The 26,626-nt window shown below is 34.9% G+C and overlaps 1 protein-coding gene across 3 annotated transcripts in view; it reads left to right on the plus strand.

The window, feature by feature from the left end:
• Positions 1 to 24,277, plus strand: part of RASA2 (RAS p21 protein activator 2) — a 51,319-nt gene extending 27,042 nt beyond the window's left edge. Inside the window, exons 6-24 of one of the 3 annotated variants that reach the window (XM_055817552.1) lie at positions 1,569 to 1,652; positions 3,494 to 3,566; positions 4,796 to 4,872; positions 5,886 to 5,984; positions 8,152 to 8,308; positions 9,477 to 9,625; positions 10,944 to 11,058; positions 11,496 to 11,585; positions 12,189 to 12,312; positions 13,703 to 13,809; positions 15,094 to 15,180; positions 15,262 to 15,339; positions 15,787 to 15,860; positions 17,012 to 17,118; positions 17,384 to 17,466; positions 18,349 to 18,557; positions 19,764 to 19,867; positions 20,462 to 20,651; positions 21,829 to 24,277. In XM_055817552.1, the coding sequence (XP_055673527.1) occupies positions 1,569 to 1,652; positions 3,494 to 3,566; positions 4,796 to 4,872; positions 5,886 to 5,984; positions 8,152 to 8,308; positions 9,477 to 9,625; positions 10,944 to 11,058; positions 11,496 to 11,585; positions 12,189 to 12,312; positions 13,703 to 13,809; positions 15,094 to 15,180; positions 15,262 to 15,339; positions 15,787 to 15,860; positions 17,012 to 17,118; positions 17,384 to 17,466; positions 18,349 to 18,557; positions 19,764 to 19,867; positions 20,462 to 20,651; positions 21,829 to 21,859 (2,038 nt within the window). In that variant the 3' untranslated portion in view covers positions 21,860 to 24,277. The remainder of the gene's footprint in view (positions 1 to 1,568; positions 1,653 to 3,493; positions 3,567 to 4,795; positions 4,873 to 5,885; positions 5,985 to 8,151; positions 8,309 to 9,476; positions 9,626 to 10,943; positions 11,059 to 11,495; positions 11,586 to 12,188; positions 12,313 to 13,702; positions 13,810 to 15,093; positions 15,181 to 15,261; positions 15,340 to 15,786; positions 15,861 to 17,011; positions 17,119 to 17,383; positions 17,467 to 18,348; positions 18,558 to 19,763; positions 19,868 to 20,461; positions 20,652 to 21,828) is intronic. The other 2 variants (XM_055817553.1, XM_055817554.1) reach the window with 2 other exon arrangements.
• The last annotated feature ends 2,349 nt before the right edge of the window (positions 24,278 to 26,626 follow it).

Below are 26,626 nucleotides of genomic sequence, written 5' to 3' on the forward strand. Positions count from 1 at the left end.
GAAAAATAACAAATGATTGTGCAGTGGTTCAGCACTAAATGTTCCCTGAACTGGCTAAGACAAAGGGACTTTTCGGGGGGGAAATACCATCTGGTTTATAATTGAGCATACTCCAAGGAGGGTGGAGTTCTGAGCAGCACAGGAGTGTTACTGTCTGTTGTTTTCCTGCTTGTGTTTGAGTTTGCAACTCCTGTTATTCTTTAACATTTTTTTTCTACTGTACAGAAAGCATTTGCTTAACAACAGTGTGTAGCTACTGTTGCTGCTATGTGACACAATCTGTGCAACCTAATATTCCACATTATAGTATTAGAACATTTACTTGATTATTTATGTGAACTTAGAGCAGAAAAGTGTATTTTCTCCTTAAGTTATGGAGGTTTTGGATTTTATTCAAACTGCCTAATTATAGCAACGAAAACTTACGTGCATTAATTTAGTTAAATTCCTGTGATAGGTTATTTAAAAGTAGATTATTTTAAAGAACGGGAATATAAGATTTGAATCTCATTTGTGTCTTATGAAAATTTGTAACCTGCTGAATGTTTCTGGAATTAATAAATACTACAGTGTGCATAGCCACATCAGAGCATAATTTTGCTAGAAAGTTTAGTTTGTGCTGTAAATTTACAAACTGTTTTGCTTTACTTTTATGTATTTCTAGTTAATGCTCATATGTGGGCAGCGTCTGAAGGTTAGTCAGCTTGCTGAGCCAGCTCTGTTCCTAGTAGTGTTGCTGCAGCAGTGATTCAGAAAGATTCGGAAAAGGTCCAGAAAACGTGCCTGCCCCCATGATCATTATTTCCTAACCAGCCTGTCCCTTTTGCATCAGGATTGGTGAACAGTGTGCCTATATACCTGTTAAGCACCACCTTACAACTTACTGTAGGAATTATGGAAGAAAACAGTATTTTTAGAAGGGCTGTTTAACCCTGATTGTGCACTGTTGTGAAAAAAGAAGTTTGAAAATAAACTTTAAACACAACTTCCAAGGTAAACTGATGCTAGGACTATATGCTAAGAGGTTTGGATGCTTATTTTAAATAATATTTCAGGATATGACTTTGCATTTCTCAGCCTACTCAACTCAGAATGTAGTTTAGCCAAAACAAAATATTTGAGCCCATTTTAACGCCTTCCAAATGTAGTTGCTGCCATGTGGATGAGGCCAAATAGCTTTTTGTGGGCCTTGAGAAATCAAATTTATAAGTTAATGAAGTCTGCAGTTTATCGTAACATGGCAGGTCATTCTGCTCTTACAAAATAAGATTTTACTGTGTGTGTGTGATACTGGAATATCTTTTATTGAAGCACTTCCAAGAATTTTGTTCTTGCTGAGCCCCCCAGGTCTGGCTGTGTGCTTGACTACTACCTTGTATACCATCCAGAGATCTGTAGTTATGATCTAGTTCATGTACATATACTATGTTGGATCAATATATATATCAGTGTGTAATACAGCAGGACTTAAAGAAACTTTTAAAAAAGAAAGGATGGTTTGGGGGTTATTTTTTTTTAAAGCCAAAGATAATTGCTTTACTGATCTACTGATTGTCTTTTCTTCGTAGCATAAAGGAATGCCATGGGTTGCCTCTTATAAATGGACAGAATTGTGATCCTTATGCAACAGTGTCTCTTGTGGGGCCTTCCAGGTAACATTTTAGTATGAAATTAATTAATTCAAAATACTGTGATCTTAAACTGGAAAAGTCAGTCATAGGTTTTAAGCAAAATCTTTAGAATAATCTTAAAATGCTTTCTGCGCACATCGTATCTTTCATTGTTCCTGTACTCTCCCCTTCCTTAACATACTTTCAAGATTGTGAAGGTGTTTGGTCTGTCTGAACGACCTGCACTAGTCAAGAACCACTTGTCACTCAGTTCTTTCTTTGTTCTCAGGTTTTGTGCTGGACTCTTGATACCTGCACTGCACTTCCTGTTCATTTTTGTAAAATTCCCACATGGGATGATACAGTCAATTGCTCACTCGCCTTCCTCTGTTCCATGTTTTTATTAATGCATAAGCTTCATTACACTAAATATTCAGCAGTTGGGAGGAAGCAAGAGGGTAGAGGCTCTGGTGAAACCATTCTAGTGCCAGCACCTTCAGGATGCTACATTCAAAGTCCACACAGTTTAAATACCTCATTTTTTGGATCAGTAATCCCGAGTAAATGTTGGGATTTTTCATTTAGGAAAAACTCTATATGCCACACATTCACTGTCTGCAGGGTCCTGCCCAACAGCGTCTAAAGCAAGCTAGGTTTCAGTTGTTTATTTTTTGCAACAACAAACCGAAGCCCGTCTGCTTTCTCTGGTACTGAAGAATTGTCACTGTGAGCATAGTACCAGAATGTCTTCTAGCAAACTTGCATGTTTTAAAGACCTCAGAATTATTGTCCCTGAGTAAGCTCTGAGTGAATGGGGCATTTTTTCATTCTTGGTAATACATGATCACATTTTTTTAGGTTTGTGTTGCACTTTCTGGTGGGTGTTTTTTGTTTTGTTTTGATGGGTTGGAATTTTTGAAGAGGACTAGGGGGATTTGGCCATTATATCTAGAAGTCATGGTGCTGATTGCCAAAGAAGGTAAATTGAGATATAATTTCTGTTTCAGATCTGTAATACAGATGGAACTGGGTGAATGTTGGTCTGACAAAATATCAGCCCTGTTATTATGGGAATATATGTGCAAATCTGACCGAAGTTCCTGGTTAAGACTTTCCGATCTTATGCGTGTGGCTCATGTGCCATGACTGGAATATTTATATGGCCAATGCCTGAAAAACAGTTAGTTGATGTCTAGGACACTTTTTCTTCTCCCTCATCTCTTTTTCCCCCATGTCTTATGTTTGTTTCTTTTAGAAAGTGTTTCTATAGCCCGTAATTAACTAAATAAGACTGTATTCTTTTATAAAATGGGAAAAATTTATAAAAATAAAAACAAATTATCTATATAAAACACAAGGGAGTGGGGAGCAATTGTTTTGTTTGACCCTATGCTGTTTAGCATCTAGTAGTAGCAGCGATTGTTTCCAAAGAAAATATTCAGTGGCTTGGTGTAAGCCTCTGTCTATAACAAAGTAGTGGGTACTTGCCCAACAAAAGAGGGTGGGAAAAGTTGAACAAGGTGAGGAAAACTCTGCTTGTAAATTGCAAGCAGTGGTAAAGAAATTGTCACAGACTTACTTTTGAAATGCTTTAGAAATTGTTGATAAGTTTTACTTGATATGAGTAAGTTATACTCGTTTGTGAAATGAAGTAGAAACTTTGAGCTGGACAGATGCGTGACTACCTTGGAATTTTAACTCGTCAAACCATTTTGTGAAGATGAACTTATTTTATTTGAAAATTTTCTTCATTGCTCAAATTGGTCTCTAAAATGACAAAAAATGTTTTAACTTAAATGCATGGGTCCTTCTTGACAATAGAATGTCTTTATAATTGTGTGTTTTAAGTTGTCTATGGTAAAAATTTTACCACATTGGAACAGGAATGACCAAAAGAAGACCAAAGTAAAGAAGAAAACAAGCAATCCGCAGTTTAACGAAAAATTTTATTTTGAGGTAACTTTTTGTGTAGTATTCTGCCTGTTAATCTATTTTATGCAACCCTTCAAATATTTTTAAGCAAGCTGCATAGCAGTACCTAACATAGAAAGCTCTTTTCAAGCAAATTGAAGAGCTTTTACTAGCCTTTCAAATGTAAGTGAATGATGTACTTAGATTAATGGGGGCGGCCAGACAATAGCATTCTCCTTCACAAGCATGTATGTGAAGGTAATTTGTTATCTTAAATCATTTTATATAGCATCTGTTGCCATCAGGAGTTCTGAGGGAATTGTAACATACCCTATGGAATTAGATTTAAATATTTTCCTGAACATTGAGCTAACAGCCACCCACCCCACCCCCCAGCTTATTTCTTTAATAAAACAATGTAGTGATAATACCCAGTAAAGGCTAATATTATTATTTTAAAAAGTTAACTTCTTTCGTTATTTAGGATTTTATTTCAGTTCTGCATGAGTTACCCTACAATAACCATATTACAAGTTTGAATTTTCATCTGTTACTTGCAAGTAAGCATACTATACTGTTCAGCTGAGAGCTGGAATTAGTCTATGACATGTGTCTCAAGTGTATTATAATTTTCTGTGTTTATACAGACCCTGGTGCTGTTGCGGGACTTCAGTGAGAAACTGTTCTATACTTACGTTTAGAGTATCAACATATGGCATGAGTTTCAGTTGACCTGCTCAAGATACTGAGTGTAGTTTCTTAGGAAATAAAGATACTAGGATAAAAAATGTGATCCAAACTGCTCTGGTAACTTTGAGTTATGATTTATTGGAGTTAAATTGAGAATGCAGTCAGTCAAGAAATGAGGAAAATTTAAATAAGAGGTTATAATTGTGGTATAATTAGCGAAAGAAGAGTGGACTTCTTGTTTCCTTAAATATCTCAGAACTAACTTTAATGTTTTCTTGGGGCTCATGCTGAAACCAAATAAATTCTTGTCACTTTCATGTCATACTTCTATTACAAAAAAAAACACCAAAAAACAAGATCTACACTGTAATTCCCTTAGATACTAGCTAGCCCTCATCGGGCTCCACCACGAACCCTTCTTGACCCATTTTTCACCTGCTTTCTGTCAAAGGGCAGTTTGGTGATCTGAACATTTTCCCTTTTAAAAGGAATAGTAATTATTTATCAGTACTAAAGAGGCAGGGTTTTCTTTGTCTTTTGACATCCATAATACAGCAGTAAAAAGTGTGTTAATTTATTTGCAGGTAACCAGGTCCAGCAGTTACACCAAGAAGTCCCAGTTTCAGGTGGAAGAAGAAGATATTGAGAAACTGGAAGTCAGGTAAGTGATGTAGGCTAGAATGTAATTTTATTTTATCATTAATAAACCATAACAGTTTATGATCAAGGCAATAAAAAAAGTTTTATTTTAGTGTAACTCTAGAGAACTACTGATAAGACTCGTAGAAAAGATCCTTCTAACATAGAAAATGACTCAAATCTTTAGTGTGTTTCTTACTGAAGACGAGACTTTTTCTTTTAAGGAAATAGTGGTAGAGTGTATCTAGCAGCTTAAACTTGTTTCCTGTGCCTGTGAATGAAGAGATAAGAGGACCTCACATCAATATATATTAGTTTGGGCACAATATTAATAATAGAAAGACAAAAACTCTTGAAGGCTAGCGTGTGTTTCTTAATAGGCATAAGAAAAAGAATGTAGTGGTAAGTTTAAATAACTGTTATAGGAATATCTAAATTAGAATTGTGTATATATTTAGGAAAATAGTCATGCCCCAACAAATCTAGTATTTTATTTTTTTTTTGTTCTTCTTAACAACTGCTGTCTGTCAGAAATGTCAGAGGTAAGAAGTAAGAGAAAAAAACCAAGGTGCATGTCTAGAGTCTGTGATCCCTTTTGAGGTTGTAAGCATATGAGCTGCTGTTTTGAAAAACAAGCGCATGTGTTGGTGTGACATTGCAGTGTGTGCCAAATTCTAGCAATTAGATAGGTATATGTAAATATATTGGTTTAAAAGGTCAGTTGAATTACCTGAGAGGAAATGTGCACAGTTCTGTGGGTGGAGACTGCTCAGAATACATATGTTGCCAATAGCACTTTTATTTACTGATGCAAGGTCTGCAAGTCTAACTTTCACTGTTCGTTTCTTTATCTGTTCTTTATGGGTTAATAAGCCACTTGTTTTATTCTTCTTGATTTAATTAGAATGGAGTGAGATTTCTAACATTTTCTGCCTGCATGCATGTGGATTAGTGCTGTAAGGCAGTTATTGTTAACTTGAAGATTTTTATTTCTCTCTGGGAGGAAAGAAAAATAAGCAATTCTCTTATTTTCAGGGTTGACCTATGGAATAATGGAAACCTGGTACAAGACATCTTTCTAGGAGAAATTAAAGTTCCTGTGAAGGTGTTAAGAAATGAATCATTTCAAGCATGGTGAGAATGGTGGCTCAGTGAATTTGCTTCTATCTTGCAGATCTTCTCTTGCAAAAGATATGTTTTAGTCTATCTGTTAAAATATGTCTTCCTGTTCTAGTCTAGGTAAAATGTCTTTCTATAAAGTTTCCCTGCTCAATAAATTAACCTTGCCAGAGGGTACGTTTAGCTCTTTTCTTCCCCCAGTCTGCCCACTCACACGGAATAGTTCATGTGTGCAAGGGGGAAGCGCAGGGAGTGAAGGAAGACTGACTGTGACTCTTAAAGCCAGCTTGCTGGGTTATAGTGATCTGTGTATGCTTTTCAGCCTAACAGGTAAACCTGGAACTCCTCAGAATTGCACCACTTGTAATTAAATTCCTAAGTCAGACTTCCAGAATGACTGGTGAAGAGTTTATTTAAAAGTAATCATTAAATACGGCCTGCCCCCCCCCCCCCCCCGCCCCGGGGAGTTTCAGAAAGTATCCTCTGAAACCAGCCCAATGTTATTTCAGGGGAGCAGGCACAGAAGTTTAGAAGTCCCTTCATACCTTACTCTTCCAACTTCAGGAAAGACTGACCTCTGCTTGAAGTGTAACAGCAACCTCCATTCTGAAGTTCTTGCAAGCAGGAGCCAGTCCCTAGCTCCTTTTCTGTCCCAGATGCTTAGCGGCAGAAAGTGATGAGTACAACAGATTCGAATGCCTCAAAGTGTGTAGAATGTTCTGCTTTTAGTGAACCTTTCAGTACAGAGAAAAGAATGAACGAATATTTCACAAACCCATGTAGAAAACACACAGGAAGGAAGTGGGTAAATAGGAACTAAATGGAACACAGGTCTTGGCCAGGAGCCATTATGGCTGCGTGCCACATACTCATTACCTCAGGCTCCAGGTGCTTGGATGTGTTTTAAGCTGAACTCTGATTCTTAGTCTTAGTGTTTGAATGTGATCCTAAACATAAGAAATGTTTATGTCAGTTTTCTTTTACATGGTGCATTGCAGGCACAGGCTTGCTCTGCCAGTGCTGTGAACTGATCAAAAGCTATATGACCATGTCAATATAACGACATGCCTCTGTTAACAGCTTCAAAGAGAAAGGGTAGATTAACATGGACTCATTACCAGTGTATTGTGTTCATAGAGCTTTTTGAATTGACCTGACTCCTGTCTAGTTCACTTGAAGCACCGATAGACAGATTTGTGTCTGCTAATACACTTCGTAGGCATACCTTGTATTGAACATCTTCATATCCAATTATGATCTGCTTATCAAAGACAGTTCTGTGATAAGAAATAACTAATTTTTTTTATACCGTTACTAATTTACAGAAAATGTTTTTGAATACAGCTGAAGTACAGCAGGTAAAAGAGTATCACTAGTATTAAATATTGGGAAAATAAACAGAAGAGTCATGCTGTTAAGCAGAGGGTCTTGTAAATCAGTTTTACTATATATTAGCACGCCAGCCTGGGCAATGCATCTGATAATTAAAAAAAAAAAGTCTGATCTTCCGATTGTAGAAGTAAAAATATATATGCGTGTAAAAGAATATTTGAAAATATGATTTCATTTGTTGGGCAAATGTTGAAACTATGCTGTGACACTACTTAAGCTTCTAAAATTTTTGTAGGGCTGCGCCTCCTGTTGGAATACAGTTGAACTACAGCAAAAGCCATTGAATTGTTTAATCTATTTTGTATTGAGAGTAGGAAAAAAGCACATTTTTTTTTTCTCATTTAATCTTTTTTTTTTTTTTCCTCATGAATGCAGCCTGTTAAGATTATATAGTTTTACTGGCTTCAGACTAGACCATTTGAATTGATAATGCTAGCTGTTCCATCTGCAACGTCCAACACCCTAAATATAACTTCGGTGAAAAATGAGAAGGTTGAACATAATTTCTAACTTTCCGCTCTCCCAGTTGAGATACAAGAAGTATATCCTATTTCACTGTTCAGAAAGATATGAGGAAATAAATACATGTTTCATTATGTGCTGAAGATGCATCAAATGCTGCTCCTTTTTTTACTTTACTCTCAAGTTTTTTAATATGACTTTTATTGTCAGTTTTCAGACTCGGTTTCTGAATACTGAAGTAATTAAATGCCATACTTTACTTTATTGTAGAATTAGTCAAGTTAAAGAAATGTCATTTAAAACTTTTTAATTGCCCTGTTGCTTTCAGGTACTTACTTCAACCAAGAGAAAATGGAAACAAATCTTCTAAAAGTGATGATTTGGGATCACTTAGATTAAATATCTGTTATACTGAAGACTGTGTGCTTCCATCTGAATACTACACTTCCCTAAGAAACTTGCTGCTAAAATCATCAGATGTTCAGGTACTTCAGTTGAAAATATCTTTTAAAATTAAAACTTAGTGAATTATGCAATTATGTATAAAACAGTATGAATTATGCATAATTCAGAGAATTTTTGTTGTTCCATTGTGCAAATTACTTCTGTCACAGCCAGATGAGCAGCCTGTAGAAAGCATTTACTTCTGCTCCAAACTACCAAGATTTTCTTCTTACTTTAGAAAAACCAGCAGAGATAGTGTGCTGTGTGACTGGAAGAGATAAACTTTCTTCTCGTTGGTTGCCCCAGCTGCTATTGGCCCCCTGAGTATAGTGGTTTTCAGGGGACATTGATCCATTATTGGCCATGAAGGGGCAGATAATCACCTTTACCAAAAATAGTTGCTTCAGAATTGATTTCTAATTCAGCTTCTTCTGAATTGCTTCTGTCTTCCCCAGTGTGTTAATCAACGTGTCTGGATTTCTCACCTGGACATGGTGACAAAGAGGGAAGTGTTGTAGATGGTTACTGTAACCTTGAGATGGGAATCAGATTCTAGTAACCAGGTTTTGTATTCCTAGGTCTTTTATAGCCTTTCTTCGGTGTTGGTGAAGTACCGGCACAGGAGAAGAAGAGTGAAGAGGAAGCAGATTGTGACTAAAACTTTTCCTAGCCCATATTCAGATACTACTTCACTGGAAGTCAGGAAGACCTGACTGTGTAGCTAGTGGCAGTCAGCGGCTGTCTTTGTCACTTAAATGAAATAATATTGTCAGTTGTTTTTTTTTTTTAATTGGAATTTCCAGCTGTAGAATGGCAACCAACAGAAGTGTGAGAACTGTGTTTTAATGTGCTCTGATTAAATTTCTGAAGTCCTATAAAGATATACGACACTATAGTACAGCAATTGCTTTACTGCCTCTTCCTGGGATATGTGACGAAGCCATAGTGTAGCCCTTTAGGGAGAATGAGAAGCGTGAGTAGATGCTGAGTTTGATTCTCAAATGTCAAGTACAGAGTAGATAGTAGCAATTTTCAGTTAAGTATTTCTGTAGAACAGAAACTTTCAGTTGCCATATTATACAGCAGATATTGAAACTTTCTTCTAAGAAGCTGTATCTGTAGTCTTGTTAGATTTGATCTGTCCTTTACCAAATACATGTAGAACATTTAACTACTTCGCTGATGATTTCATGTTCTGCTTTCTTACAGCCGATTTCTGCATCTGCTGCCTACATACTGAGTGAAGTTTGTCGAGACAAGTATGATGCTGTTCTGCCTCTTGTACGATTGTTGCTACACCACCATAAGCTAGTTCCATTTGTTGCTGCAGTGGCAGAACTAGATCTGAAGGACACACAGTATGTATTTCATGTTTAGTGATGTCATGCCTTTTAAAATTACTCTAAGAGTTTCGAAGGGCTTCATGATACAATATTAATAAGTGAACATGTTGATTTCTTTCATTATGTAAAACTGACTAAATACATTAATCTTTTAATGCTAGTTCATAAAAACATTCATTAAAATCATATTGAAGCTGGGAGTCAGAGTTAGTGATTGTGTGCTATTTGATAAATTTTCTTACAGCTAGTATACAGCTAAACATAAGAAGCTAGCAGTCTAGAGTTGTGTCTAAGAACATAGTTTTTGTTTCAAAATGTCATAATTTGGCCACGCTTAAAATTTTACTGGTCATTAGATGGGTACTTAATGTTTTTAAAATTCTTGAGAATCTTAGCCTGTTTACTTTAGTATGTGACTTAAATGAGGGGTACTCTTTTCCTGCAAAGATGCCTTGTAAGTATGTGTCCTCCTGCATGCCTTGAAAGTAACAAGCACAGGAGCTTTTCCAAGTAGCAGCTTATGGCCTGTGAATTTGTAGCCCTGTGGTTAGGAGAAAAATGAAGTAGACCTGAGTAGTGGCCACTGAGGTGCCGAGTCATGTCCTGTGGAGATGTGGAAGGGATTTTGTCACCACAGAGTAGTTCATTTCAAAGCTGACCTACTCGAGATTTAAATAAGTTGAGACAGTTTAATTGTGTAGAAAGAGGTGACGCATGGAAAATAATTTTCTAAACTGTGTTTTAGTACACACATTCCTTTCCATTATAATTGAACTGTAACAAAGAAAGATTAAACTAAATCTCTTTGATTAGAAAGGTTTACTTTGCATAGCTGGCTCTCAGTTTTCTTCAACAGCTATAATGAATTAAAAGCATAACCCTAGATTAAATATGTTTTGGTCAAACTGAGTTTATCAATATAGTGTAGCAGCATGCTATTTATTGTAGCTCTAAGATATTTTTTTTCACCCAGACTGCTGGAGGAAGAATTGTATATTGGTGAGTTACAAGGTTTCATTATTTTGGAATTTCCCCAATTGTTGTTTCTCACATTCAGCACTGGATTATAACTTCCTTTGTCTAAAATTTCTTAGGCTTTTCCATATGGTTTTATGTTCCTCGTTTTGGTAATAGCTGTAATAATATTCTTGTTTATTCTCTTTCTGTTCCTGAGTAGTGCTTTTGTAAGCTGGGTATCTAGGTTCTGGAATTCCTCACTGAAACATGTGAAAAAAATAGTTATTTAAAGACAAGATAAAGTATTAATCGGGTTCTGTAACTGAGCTTCTTTTTTTTTCCCCCTGTTCAAATAAAATAAATTGTTTTCTTACAGAGAAGCAAACACAGTCTTCAGAGGCAACTCGTTAGCAACTCGCTGTGTAGATGAAATGATGAAAATAGTGGGGAAGCACTACCTAAAGGTTACTTTGAAACCGGTTATTGATGAGGTAGGATATCCTACTTGAAACTCTTTCAGGGCAGTTAGCCGCTGGAGCATCCAGTCTCTTTGATAGCCATTCTTCTTACAGCTTCTTTTGTGGTAGTGATCGGTCGGGTGGGGGAATTCTAGAGGAAAGTTAAACTGAGCAATAATTCATGAAGTTCAGTGGAAGGAGCTGCTTTTTGTTATTTTTGTTTCAGATGCTTGAAAATAAGCAGTCAATGACAGTTGCTCCAGCCTGTAACACATCGCAGAATTTATCAGCATGATGCTTTAAGTAATTGCTGCATATAAAAAGTCACACACAAAAGTGACTATGACTACTGCATGCTGTTATGGATAGTTAGAACCTATTTTGAGTTTTTACTGCTATATCTAGGACAGAATCTGGTTTTAAATAGGTGCATTTCCATGATTTCTGTCCGAAAAATTGAACTCCTGTAGTTTTGTTTGTTTCAGATATGCGAGTCTCCTAAACCCTGTGAAATAGATCCCATTAAATTACGAGAAGGGGATAACGTAGACATTAATATGGTGAGTTTCCTAATTTGTTTTTCCTAATTTAAACTTTAACAATCTGATACAAAAACATTTTAAAAAGCAACTCTGTATAGTGGAAAATAAGTGGTAGCAGTATAATCGTCTGATTCTTGAGTAAGCACAGAACTTGCATTTTCTTATCCCTGGTTATGAACGCATCAAAGGAAAAGTCCAGTGGAAAGTGTGACAGGGAGGACAAGCTGAACAGGATTAGTCTTCCTTACCAATTTGTTGGGTGTTGTGATTCCTGATGTTTTGTACTTCGCATCTAATGAAGGACGTAATTAGGACTGCTTTAACACTTTTGATTGAAGTTTTGCTTGCTGCCTGCCTGTTAAGAGGATGACATTTAAGGTAATAGTTGCGGCAACAAACTGAATTAACATTCACTAGGTGTGCATGGGAAGTGCTCCTTAATTATAACATGTTGTTGTCAAATATTATTAGGCTTTTCAAATATGCACTGTACTAAAATATATAATTGAATAGTCAGGCAATGTTCTGATAAAAGCAATTGTACTGTTACGTTTATGTTCAGAAAAAAACATAAATGCAAATGTTAATGGTCTGAAAAAATACCTTTTTTCATAATTGCAGGAAAATCTACGCTATTATGTAGACAAAGTATTCCGTGAAATTGTGCGGTCAAGTATAAGTTGCCCTACCCTAATGTGTGATGTTTTTTATTCTTTGAGGCATCTGGCTGCCAAACGATTTCCACGTAAGTGTTCTCTAAAATCTTCTGAAAATGGTGTTCAGAGTGGTACTTGCCTTCTACAGTTAACTTATGGGGATTGTTAAAATTCTTGCCTTGTCCAAAGCTGTGCCCTGAACCTTCTCACCTTGACAATCGGGTATTTGTTTTTTCTGCCAGTCTGTAAGCCAGAGTAAAGCCCTATGGTCAATCAGCAGGAGCTATGTGTTTTCTGATAAAAAAATGTAGCAGGTCAGAAACACTGCAAGATAGCAGCAAATAAGAAGTTGCTAATAAAAGTATGAGACAACAAAAGAAAAGCACAAGTAATACAGAAGAGATTTAGTTGATATACATGTAAAATTTGGAAGAGCTTATCTGTTGATTGCTTCTAAAGGAGCAAGATGTAGTCTTGAAAATAAATTCAGTACTTATATCTTAACTACAGGAACTGCAACTGTTGACTATTACCAGCACATTCGTAACATATGTGAAGTTAGCTTTACTACTATAACTTTACTACTTATGGATAGTTTTGAGGAGGGTGGATAATGTAAAATATTTAGTACATTTGTAATATGACCAATATTAGAACAATTTAATTGTTTCAGAATGGTTTGAATATAGGAATAATGTGGTAGATCGGAAATACTCTTATACAACAGTCAGTTAAAATCTGAAATGTTGTGTAATAGGCTATAAATGAAGAATATCCTTCTCATAATCTGGAGCCTTTCTCTGATCCATGTTTGTCACTGGAACTGATGCCATAAAGTCATCTAATTTAGACAGTCCTTTCAGAATAGCTAACTTCCCAGACAGGTCAGATTGAAGTAGTCAGTCAGAATAAGAATGTGATCGCATTATATTTCCCAGTATAAAGTTGTAAATATCTGCAAAATAGTAAATGAGAAAGTCCTCATGACAATTATGTATCAACATGGGTTTATGATGCAACTCAGAATTGGAGTTGGTTGTTCATATGTATTGACTAAGTTTGTTGTGCAGCATTAATGTATTTGAGTTGATGGGTGTTTAGCTTTATGGGTAAATAAACCCAATAGCCCTAGTGTTTCAAGGCAACTGCTAGAGTATTTTCTCTTTTGGGTCAATGTATATACAGCTGTACCTAATCAACACTCTGTATGTAAATGTATGCAATATTCTCATCATTCCTAATAGTGGAGCTGATGAGCCAGTTTTACAAGAACAACTTATTTTCAGAGGAAGAAACCCTCCATTATAAGTAGAACACTTCTTACTGCGGTCACCTTGCTCATTTCATGCACTTCATTGGTTTCTCTATTCTGTTTTAAAATACATGTCTCCTTAAGAAGATAACATCAGAGGATTTTTATGTCTTCATTGTTTCCTGTTAAGTTCAGTGCATGTTACATTTCACGGTTTTTCTCTGCAGATGACCCTCATGTGCAGTATTCTGCAGTGAGCAGCTTTGTGTTTCTTCGTTTCTTTGCTGTAGCCGTAGTCTCACCTCATACTTTTCATTTACGACCTCACCATCCAGTAAGTTTCGTGAAGCTTTGTTCTGGTTTATTCATGACAGTCAGATCTGTTTATCTGGGAAGGTGTAAATTACTTTGAGTGGGTCTGTCACTGGGAAATAAGATTACTAAATGTCTCTTAAGTCGAGTTTTCAATTTTATACCTCACCAGAGGAACTAAGGCATTTGCAGTTCTTTAAGCATCAGATTTTTCAGTCTCTAGGAGGGTGAGGTGTTCTCAGATGATGTAAAAGAGCTATTGATATTAAAGACACTCTGCTTTTTTTTTTTGGAATGTGCTGCTTGCTTTGGACAGTGACATGGGGTTCTTGGGAAGGCGTATGCCTGAACTGCGTTTGTTTTTTACACCGTGGAAGTTAAATATCCAGATGTCACTTTTACTACTTAAAAAGTATTTCGATTTGTGTCTTAAATGAGGGATGTAGAGTTATCCAGTACTTGGTCTGTGTATTTCTGGACTCAGCTAGTTGCAGCGGGTTGCCTAATGTTCTGTTCTCAAATTGCCAAGTAGATATTCATTACAAAACCCAAACTTTAAAGACAGGGATATGAAGAAAAAAACCCTGTAATATTTTCATGTAACATTTGTATGAAATCTTCTGCTCCAGAAGTGTATCTTTGTTAGCTTATTTAATCTACTTAATATTTGTTGTGCTTTCAAAAGAAACAAATGTACTTACTCAGATTAATTCCTTTTACCTTATCCAGTTTGTCCAGTGAAAAGATTGCAGGATTTTATCACTTGAGGGTTAAACGTTTCAACGGGAACAGCAAGGCCCCTTTCTGTGGCTGTATTTATAACTGTGTACAATGCAACCAGTGACGTAGCAAACAAATCAAGAAAAAACCTTAAAGACCAAGTTTTAAGTTCAGTTTGTATTATGAAAATGTCTACCGTTTGTCCAGCAGTAGTACATAGTGGTAAGCGTTAAGTTTTGAATAGTGCAAAAGCATTAGATGTGTAGTAATAATTTCAGGATTTGAGGAGTCTGAGATGTTTTACAGGTAAAGTATTTTTCTAAGTACTAGTACGAAATTCGAGTGGTAGTGAGTAAAATACTAAACACTGTGCAATAGCTTATAAAATATATTTACAAAGCACAAGTAAAGATAGAGGACAAAACTGCATATACATTTCTTCTCTTCACATGAAGAAAAGGAATGAAAATGTCAGATTTATTGCTACATTGTGATTTTTGTGACACTTTAATTTTTAAATCAAAGTTTTACTTAAAAATGTGTGTGCGTGGAGAAAGTAACCTCTGAATTTTTTTCTTTATTTTAGGATGCACAGACTTCTAGAACATTAACTCTTATATCAAAAGCCATCCAGACTTTGGGGAGTTGGGGAAGTTTGACCAAAAGCAAACTTGTAAGGCTACTAAAATTCTTACTCATTTCATAGATAACATTCTTTGAAAGTTTATTTATTTTAATATACCTTTTCTTGCAGTCAAGTTTCAAGGAGACGTTTATGTGTGAGTTTTTCAAAACATTTCAAGAAGAAAAATTTACTGAATCTGTTAAAAAGGTACGTTTCAACTAGATTATTTTTTCTTTTATGGTTGGTGTATTTGATAAGTCTTAATTATTAGAAGGTTGTGTTGTTGCTCAGTTTTCTACTAGAGAGAAAAACAAAAATGGTAGTCCACTTGAGGTGTTTTTAAAAAAATATTCACAAAAAATCTACACAAGTTATACATAGCGGACTAAGCTAATCTGTATTTTTTTAAAATGTAATTTTTTTGAAACAGACTTCATTAAATCTGCAATTTCAGAACTAATTAAAGAAATCTTCTGTGGCTTATGGATATACCTTGCTACAGTGTTCCGAGTCCTTCCAATATATTTTAATTTCATCTGTTGCATAAAGTAACTGTTCTGTTCCAGGAAAAACTATACATGTATATTTTCAAAATAGCTTTTGGTTGTTCCGTGTTTCTGAATGGTATATATTCCCTGTGTATTTTTCCCTAAGTTCCTAGATGATGTTTCATCTACTGAAAGCAAAGAGCCCAGTGGTCTGAGTGAGCCAGTACATCTGAAAGAAGGGTAAATACATCTTGAATCTGTGTTGTCCAAAACGGAACAGTCTTCATTGTTTTCTCGTTAATGCTCAGTAAAATGTTAGTCATACTGTAGAAATTACGGTATCTGTAACTTGTGATAAAGCTTTCTTAGTTTGCAGAATTAGTTTAAACCCGCAGCTGTAAAGTTTTGTAACTCGTTGAAGTACTTCGGAAAAGATACTTAAAAGCAGCTTAAAACTTATTAAAGCCTGCCTCCATTTCTGTTACAATTCAGTGTGTGCTCTGTGATGGTTTATTCAGAATTCTGAAAGTGTGTTTAAAAAAGAATGTATTAATTCAATCTAGAATTCCCTTGCATGCTGTTGAAGCCCAGCCAGCTAAATCTTCTGCCTTTGAACTAGAAGCAAATTACCCTGGAGTTGGAATACTTAACAGTAAATAATAAAATGCTTTTACAAAAATAGAGGTGAAAATCACTTTAAGAAATGAACTGTTGTTTTATGTTGATCAAGAGTACCTGATGAATTAATTCAAACAATATGTATGGGGGGAAAAATACTTGTGTTTATCTGAGCAGGTTCATAGCAAATAAAGATAATTCTGTGAAACAAGCATCCAATTTCAAACAAGGAAGAAATGTACCTCTTGTTAAAATACTGAACAGAACAGAAATGGAGGAGGCAACTGTAGTGGATCAACACTTAAAAGTGTACTGAATACAGTTTCTATCTACCCTTGTATTGAGTCATGTTCAACAAGATTTCATTTATGTTCAGTTTATGATCCAGATGAGGCCAAGTACATTCACATATAGAAAGTAGCAGGGAGGAGAGAATCTTGTAGTTGGATGCACCTTACTCCCTTTAGGGAAACTTTGGAGTTGTAGGTCTGAGTACGTATGTATTCACTCCAAATTTACTGCCACAAACAAGAGTCTAGATTGTATATTTTTCAAACTCCTTTCCTGTTTATGGAACGCTGTACATGATCAGCATATTGGGAGGAAATCCTGAGGATCTATTTTGAACAACTAGTAGATTATTTTTTTTGTAATCTACAACGAAGTAGGTTTTTATGCTGCTGCATGATGAATAATGTGCTATCTCAATAAACGGGTTTGGAAGCTCTTCAGAAAACTAATGGTTGTACTGTTATTTGATTTTGTCTTTACAGAGAAATGTATAAAAGAGCTCAGGGAAGGACTCGGATTGGTAAAAAGAATTTCAAGAAGCGGTGGTTCTGTTTAACAACTAGAGAATTCACCTACCACAAACAGCAAGGTAGAGTTTATTTATTTTACAGTTAATTTTATTTTCTCAGTATTTTCTAAGTATTTGCATCTGATTTGCACTTTTTAAAATGCATATATACTGAAGTATATATGTTTCAGTTACCTTTGCCCTGATTACAAAACACTTCTGATTCATGTATTTTCTCAATTTAAAAAATGCACATTTTGAGAACTTAACCTACAGTACCAGTGCAATGAGGTGATAAAACAATTTCTTAAAAATCAATTCACGCATCTGTTGACAATTTTTTTAGATAAAGAACCAATTTTCACTATTCCAATCAAAAACATCCTTGCAGTTGAGAAACTTGATGAGAGCTCCTTCAACAAGAAAAATGTGAGTCAAATGATAGTTTATATGTAATTCTTGATGTGTTATTTAAATAAAGGATTATAATTAGCTTATAGAGTTACTGTAACCCTATTACTAAACACTTCAGCAAAAAATCTTCTTTGGATCAGGAATAAAAAGCTGTATACAGTATTTTCAAGTAGTCTGAACATGGAACTTAACCTGGAGATTTTGATGCCTGCACCAACTTTTCTGACTGAGGATATGACTTCTGCCCCGACCCCATTTCCAAATTACTACTGTGACCTTATTACAAAGCACTTTTATGTAAGGTATTGGAAGTATGTATTATATTATACTCTACTAGAAATGTAATATTATCAAACTTAGATTTAATCGTCTTGATGAGAACTTCCTACAATACCTTAATCAGCTGAGACAGTTGTCTGCTTACAGCCTCATTCTGGACTGGTAGCACATCAGTGTTTCTGTTGTTTTTTAATGCAGAATTCTGAGGCAGTGATAAAAATACAGCTGTTACTTAGGCTGACGATGGCTAAAGGGAGTCTTCTGGGAATCTTCTGTTACTTTCAGGGTATGAAGGATAAAGTCTGAGGTCAACAGTTAAAGATATGTGAATGAAGAGAACAGAAAATGCATCATGTTCTATTTCTAAAAGGATTCTATTTTGGACGAGGAAATGGTGTAGGTGGAACAAGGGAGTTGTTTTTGTTTTCTGGGATTTTTTTCCTCCTAAATAGGGCTGTCTAGTAAAATGAAAGAGGTGAATAGTCTTCAGAAGTCTTCCTTTCTCCTAATTTGGCTTTTCAAAGTCCAGGCGATTCAACAATCTATTTTGACATATTCAAAGTTGCTCAATAACTGGAATTTTTAACTAAACAGAATAATGTTGTGTTCCTTCTACAGATGTTTCAAGTACTACATGGAGAAAAACCGCTCTACATCCAAGCAAATAACTGTGTAGAAGCTAGTGAGTGGATAGAAGCTCTTTGCCGGGTAACAAGATGCAACCAGAAGAGGCTTAGTTTTTACCATCCTTCTGCTTTTCTGAATGGAAACTGGCTTTGCTGCAAGGCTACAACAGAGAACACTGTGGGCTGTGCTCGTTGCACCGCGTAAGTTGCTTCTCAAATGAAAATAGATATGTTTTGTAGGACAAATAATGTATGATTCCCTATAGAACTTGAAAATCAAAGGCAAGGCTTTTCTTGTCTTTTAACATTAGCAAGTTAAGCTACTAAAAACAGGACTTATTAACAAGGCCCAAAGTACTGGATTTTACTAAATCTGTTTGTCAGGCAGAAGGTAACAGATTCAGCATGTAAACTGGAAATACTGAATGGTTGATTTCTTTCCAGGCAGAACAATAGATTTAATAGCTTAAGTTTATTCATTTGCTGTGCTGAACGGAGAAATATGACATGCCTAGGTCATCTATATGAAATAATTGAAATACCTTGCTGCAGAGGGCTCAGCCTGGAAGTTGGTCTCTTTCCTTAATTACACTGCTTTGTTTTATACAGTTGCTGTTTTTATTTTAGCCTCACATCTTTTAAAAGTGTACTAAGAAAATCAGCTAAATAATCTTGGATGTAGATTATGACAAATCATTTGAGTTTTATACATATGTCAGGAAAATTAGTAACTTCTTGTAATGCATTAATGCCTTTCTTTAAGCTGCTGATTTCTGAAAACAAGTGCTCTGATATTTTTAAAAATAAATTAAACCTGTTCTAGATAGGCTGTGTAAATTACAGCCTAAAGATCTCACTCCTCTAAAGTTCATTATAAGTCCTACAAGATAACTTTCTGAAAATACATATACTTCTTCCGTGTTGCTCAGTTTATTCTTATGTTAGGTTTCTCAACAGTTCAAAAGATTCCCATCACTAAATAACTTTTGGTTTTGTTTTTCTGATTTTTTTTTTAACTGTTCTGGTTTAGGAATATATCTTCTCCTTCTATTCTGGTTACCTTTCAAATATAGTATATTTTAAAATAAGTATTTAACTGTCATTTAATAAAAACTAACCTTACTTTGATATTTTTGAAATATTTCTTCTCTGGACATACTGAATAATAAATTCCATTGGGAAAAGCGCTATTTAGTATTGCTGTGCTCGCTGCCCTCAAAGCTGTATATACCTGTTTCTTTAGAACATTTGCAATGGATGCTGTTTTGTGTAGCAATTGTGAAGCTGTCTGTGAATGATAGACATTAAAAAGCTGCTAAGTACACTGCAACAGAATCAGTTTTTACTTGTTTTCAAACCTTTCAGGAATGACTCCCATTGACTACCATCTCTTTTTTCACCTTCTAGAGACGTTCCTGCTGATACTCAAATCGAGATAGATGGAGACAGAGAGACAGAAAGAATTTACTCACTTTTCACTATCAACATGTCTAAACTACAGAAGTTGGAAGGTACTCAATATAATTCTTCTGCATTATTATTTGATACTCTTCAGCTTTAATCCTTTAGGCCCATAACATCAGTTTGGTGTCTTAGCAAGTAATCTGAAAATAATAGAGAATAGAGACACAATATATTTTTGTCATTCTGGTGCTCTGGTATCAAACATTCTTCACTTATTTTTTTACAGCAGACATCAGGCATGCACATTTTTGTAATTGAATTTGCATATATGATTTATCTTTAGTAGTCTACACCAAGACAGTAACTGTAGCCAGTTGCTCTTCTGTCGTTGTCCTTTTCCTGAGTATGGATGGAGTGGATTCTGTTGAATATGGCTGAGTTGCAAGAAAGCACTGATCTTCTGTTCATGTGAACTGGAGAGGGCTGGATGCTCAAGATGCTGAACACAGCCTCCAGAGAATAAGTCACAGAACTGTAAATACACGTAGCTGATAGTGTCTCCTGCTTTTGTGTTAACCCATGTTATGATAACCTAGAGTAACTTCACATTCCAGAATTTCAGAATCATCATTTACCTAAGAGTTAGATCTGTTTGTTAATTACTGAAATTCTAATTGGGATAATTGTGATAATTTTTGTAGAGGCTTGCGGAAGTATAGCAGTGTATCAAGGTCCACGGAAAGAACCAGATGATTATTCTAACTTCACAATTGAAGATTCTGTAGCAACTTTTCATACACTGAAACAGATAATAGATATAGTAGAAAAGCTGAATGAATCGCATGAAAAGTACCGAAAGAAGAGATCATCTAGTGCTAAATATGGTAGTGAGTAAGTATCCTACGTACTTTTGTCATACATAAATGTGTATTTTTAAAAAATAAATCACAGAAAAAGGCCAGGCTTGTTGAGGTGAAGATCATTAAGCTAAAGGTGGATTTAGACAACAGAAAGACATGGAGAACACAACGTACATCGTTTGTAACAATGAAGCCTTTTACCAGTAGTTAGAAGATACAAGTTCCTCTGGTGTGGGATTCATCTGTGTTCCTGTTGAGATTCCCATAAGTGGGTGCAATGACTGTCGTTTCCTTGCAACTTAACTTCTGATGTGCACACAAAATTTATCCCTGCCTGTCTGCCTTCTAATTTTTTCCAAAATCTCAAATTTCAGTTGAGAAGTAATTCAAATATCATGCGGGATAAAACACATCTTTCATGCAGTGTATTTACTGTTTGTAATTCACTTGCGTACTCAATGATAAATACTTTTCCGGTGAAGTTAAAGCCTGTTCCTTGGAGTACGTTGTTGTTCCAGAGCAGATTCTTAGTTCTTTTCAATACTGGCTGATACCTATGGAACACCACTAGCAAGTTTTCTGATTTCTTAGCATAAATAAGGCTTGATAGATCAGGGAAAAAAAAAATTTCTCAAACCCTGATTTGGTTTGCCTAGTTTGCCTAGTTTGGTTAGTGTTTAACTCAAATTGGCAAATGGCAAGATTTATGCAGGAGAAATTAAATGGGTGATCTTCTAGTTAGCATTTGAAATATAGACAAATCTATTTGTTACATGTAGTAAACATTTAGATTTTTTTGCTTAGTTAAACATCTTACTTTAGGCCCATCACAAAATGACCTGCACAATTTAGCCTAAATTTAATTTTTAATGCGAGTTACAGACTAGTGACACCTAGCTGAAGGGGGAAGTACTCTGAATATGTGTAATCTTCTATTTTGTATGTATCTTGCTATTTCCTTATGCAATTAAATGTTTGCGTTATTAAGTATGTTTCTTGACAGTAGTCCCAAAAAATTTGAAGTACGGTGTGTAAGATACACTATCTATACTGCAAGGTTACTAGCAGAATGGAAAATAAAAGAATTTTTAAAGTTTCGGGTCCTTATGCAAAAAATAGTTTTGCATAGTAAATTAAAATTGTGTGATGAGAACTAGAAAGCAAATGTGAACCTTAAATATTTACATACAATATTTTATTTTTTCCAGAGAAAATCCAATTGTTGGAAAAGTTTCCTAACCCAAACAAACTGGCACACTTGGATGAAAAAAGAAACTGGAAATGTTCTGGATGTTTTGGGTTTCTATGTTGTTTCTGGATGTTTATTGTTTTTTTGAAAATTAGTTATATGCATTTTTACAAAGTATTTAAGAATGAACATAAATGCTAGTTGTGTTGACAATCTATTTAATATTTAATAGAAAAATACAGACTTGGAAATCTGGTCTTAAGGTTTATTCTCGTTTTGCTAAAGAACTTGGAAGTACAAGGTTCTTGAAGTAGCAGGTGTGAATAAATCTAAATGTTGTTTTGCCATTGTTGTCTTATTGGAAAGAACTTTGTAAACAAATAAGCTTTTTAATGGAAGAAAATCCACACAGCATTTGTTGGTTGGATTACATTTCTCAGTACATACACTGCAAACTTGCATGAGTTTACTATGAGTGCCTGCCCTGCTGATACAGATCTTGAAATAGCAATCCCAAGATACTATGACATGGAAAAGATCTGAAGCTTCACACTCAATTAATTTGACTTTTTTTTTTCCTTGTGTTAGGTGTTGTCAGGACTTGATTTATCTACAGCTGAAGTCTTATGAAATCATGCAGTATGCTGCAATTAATTTGGACAGGAGATAGCAGTTTTAGTTATGTCTTTAAGTACTAAAGAAGAGATCAGGGAACTTATGTTGTACCTCTTGTTTACATTTGGGGTGAGTAATATATGGAGTGACATTAGACCACTATCTATTTTCTTTAGGATTTTTTAAGGTACATATTTTTTCTTAATCTAAAAAGAAATGCAGGGTAGCAACATTCTTTTTAAATAAGTTTGCCTACAGATAGAAAAATTTAAATGTGAACAGATTGTGGTTAAGTACTGATTAATATACATCATCCCATGTATGATTTTTTTCTTTTTTTATAAAAAAAAAAAAAGAAACCGAGGTCCAGCTCACCTTTTGACTACAAATCTAATAAATAATCTCTATTATAATCACTCAAAGCACTTTAGATATCTGGACTATCCCAGATTATTTTTAGATACTTTGTAGTATCTGCTTGTTATGATCAGTTGAATGATCAACATTGTTTTGTCTTTAAGCAATGCTTCAGTGAATATTTTTATATGTTTAGTTATATGGATTCGTATTTGCCACTTAACACAATTTTAAACTGGCATTCTTGACTTCAGTAAGATTAATTTTTGCTCACTTCATCTGAGAAGTTAAGTTTATGCTGAAAGAACATAATGTATATAACCAGGAAGAAGCAAAGGTATTACTGTGGCAACTTTGCTTCATCAGTATTAAATACAATGGTACTCCTTGGAATACTATTTTTAATAATAACTTTATGTGGTACTTTTATTTTTGAAGCATTTGCTATGAGGTCTTCGTTGTTTTGTTGGATGCTTTTTGTGGGTGCGGGGTTTTTTTGGTTCTGGTGGGTTTTGTTTGTTTTGTTTTTTTACAATCATGATTTGGCCAAACTAATTAGGAATGTAACTTACAAATTGAATAGAAATCCATAATGCTTGAAGCTGTAAGCTGTTTAAATTACTATATACTTACTATACTGTTGTAGGGAGGCTTTTTGTAACAGAAGCAAGTTGGCAAGACAGGACTGAAATCTCTATTGGAGTGAATGTAACGTCTTAGAATAATTATTTGGTTTTAATAGCAGACAAACAATTTCAGAATATTTGTGATTCCATACTAGTATCTGCGATGTCACAATCATTGAATCACCTCAACCATTTTTGCCTTTTCCTTTTTTACACATTTGATGTATTCTGAGGGACTTCTGTTTGCCAACAGTTGAAGTTGGGGGTGGGGGAGGGACTATGGTAATGCCAAAAAATATGTTTTGCCAAGGTAAACTGGGTCTGATTAATAGCCATTAATAAAAAGTTGCCATTAAACCAAGTTGAATGTGGTTGAGTGTCAAAGTTAGGTTTTGCTGTATATGGATTAACCTTGTGGCGAAGTGTCTGTTCCTTGGAGCCATTTTTCTGTTGTTTTCAAAGTCAAATTTATAAAAAATGTATACTCTTGCAACATTTTTTTAAAAAATATGCACTTTTTTGCTTTGGTACTGGAATATCTAGGAAAAAAACAAAGGCCATTGAATATCTGTGACCATTAAGATTTGATTTTTCATTTTATAATGTTTTAAAATGCAGTAGATGTTCTAGAATTTAATTAGGTCCAAGTAGGATAATTAATAAATTTGCCTTCATTTTGATTAGTCTAGAAAGATGATGTTATTCAGTAATAGTTCTGTTAGGATTGTAAATTATCATTAGTTTTGATTTGTATTATGATGATGTATTGTTGAATGTATTTTTATTTAAATTTTATTTTCTTATCAAGACATTAAAATGTTTTGTAACATTGCTTGAGAATAACTCACAAATAAATTACAACAAACTTGAGATTTGCTGTGTTGTGAGGCCTGGCTTTTTTTAAATGGTAGCATTTATCTGAAGACTGAATGTAGGGGTTGACGTACAGGAGTTGGGTATAAAGACATTAATCTAGTTGACAGGAGAAAACCCCAAAATTAAGTTAAGTGATCTCGTGTGGCCACCTACAGCATTGTTGCATTCTAACTAAGATTGGTGTTTGGAGAGAGAAGTGATAGTTAATCATCTAGCAAAACAGTGTGCATAGAAGCTTTAGTAATTTGACTTTTTTTTAAAATGTTTGCAACGACTAGTCTGATGTATTGAAGCATATCTAATACTATGTTAGTGTTGTGTGACTAATCTTTTTCTTGCTTAGTGATTTGTCTTTCATTACCTATCCTGTGTACCAGTATCAGCTATGTGATTTGTCAGATCTATTTAAAATATATTACCTTAAAAAAAAAAAAAAAAAGGTCTTTACTTTTCTCAATCTTGCTTTTTATGTAATCTGGTCACTTTTTTTGCTACTTGCTCTCCTTGATTTAATGGGAGAGCTTATGGGCCAGTGCTTATGGGCCTTTTTTGTAAGATACTTTTTTACAAATGTGTTTTTAATCTCTTGAGATTTTTGTTTCCTTGTACAGAGAGCTGTCCTGTTGTCCTTAATTGCTGGTATGGAAGCTCCTGTTAGGAGTTCCAGTGCAGCCTTACAGCCATTATGGAATTAATTCTGATTAATTCAGAGGTAAGCTGTATTAAGGCCCAGTCTGAGTGGTCACTACATACATTTGCAGAAAGCAGAGGAAGTTCAAGATGAAATGCGAAGTATAGGAGGAATTTTTTCTGTGGACATTAAATATTTTCTTTAACAATTCTGTGATGATTATAGCGGAGTGATTATTCTTTTCACTGCTAATATGCTACTTTCTCTAACTGTTCCATTAAGATGAGTTTTCTCTAAACCATGAAAAGGGCATTCCCATTTAAGATCTGTATCTTCTGTGCTGATGACACTTTCAGGTTCTGGACTAGGCTAGCAATCATAGGTGCATAAGGCCTCGGTAGCTAGAAGGTTCTTCCTAGGACTCTGGATTCCTTGAAAATCAGTGAGATGTAGAGAAACTGCTGGTTTCTCACACAGTTCCCTACATCATTGTCCCCCATCATACAGGCAGGTAACTGGCAAGGAAATGCATACTTCCAGCATGTATATATAGGTGAGCATATATACTTATTTTCATATTGTCTTAACTATAGACTATATATACAATAAACTTAATGAATAATATATGGGAAACTAAGTGTTTACAAGGCATTATCTTTAATTTCTGTTCATTTGTATGTATTTCAAAGTACAAAGTTTGCCACATTTACTCAGATGTGGCAAGGACAGTTTCAGTATTGTTTTTAAAAGAGCGTGCACGTGGAATAAAAGAGGCCAATAAGCAACAGCTCACACTAACAAATAAGAGCAACATTCAGTAGAATAGACAAATACATGCAATTTAATTTTGGTTCTTACAAGTAGTTACAGAAGCATGTGTAACCAAGGTTTGTATCATTTATGCAGTTTAAATAAACTAGAAATCCTTTTAACAGCGGTAAGGATACTATATCAGTGTTACAGTGTTCAGTTGTGACGAGACTGCTGCTGGAATACTTTGCTGAATCTCAGGAGCAACATAGGCAGCTGTTTGGAAAAGAAAAAAATGCAGAGTTTGAGGGTAGAGCTATACAGATCAGGAATATGACTGTAATTTAGCTAAATTACTTAAAATATTGAAGTTGTAAAAGTCACTAAATCAGGGACAAAAATTTGATAATCAGTTGCTCTACAATCAGAATAAGGTTTTAAAAAATACAGTGGCTGCAGTGTTGGGAAATGCATACGCTTTGTAAGAATTTTTTTTAAATAAAAGTGGTTAGACAACCTTTAGAAGCTGAGTTGCTTCTAAAATATTCTTTACATTAATAAATGTTTACGGAAAATAACAAAACTGATGCATATATAAATCTTATTTAATACAATGTTCCATAAAGTTGTATGACCAAGCCTTTTTAACTGAGGTCATAATTTTTTTGGTATAACTGCTTTTGCCATTGCTGTGGCAGTTTTATATAAAGTCTAGTTAACAGTTTAACAAAAAAAAGATATAATATTTATTCTCATTTTAGAAACATCTGTTGTGTGATTGTTTTTTTAAAAAAATCCAGACAACTTAGTTTGCTTTAAGGGGTTGTGATGTTGTTCCCCATTTTTATCCTGTATTTTTGGTCATTCTTCCTACACAGGGAAAAAAGCTGAAAGAATCATAGAACAGCTAAAGTAAACCTACTGTATGGCTTGCATTCAAGACTTATAGATAAAAATCTCTT

Source organism: Falco peregrinus, chromosome 12 (genome assembly GCF_023634155.1).
Source record: "Falco peregrinus isolate bFalPer1 chromosome 12, bFalPer1.pri, whole genome shotgun sequence".
Taxonomy (NCBI): Eukaryota; Metazoa; Chordata; class Aves; order Falconiformes; family Falconidae; genus Falco; species Falco peregrinus.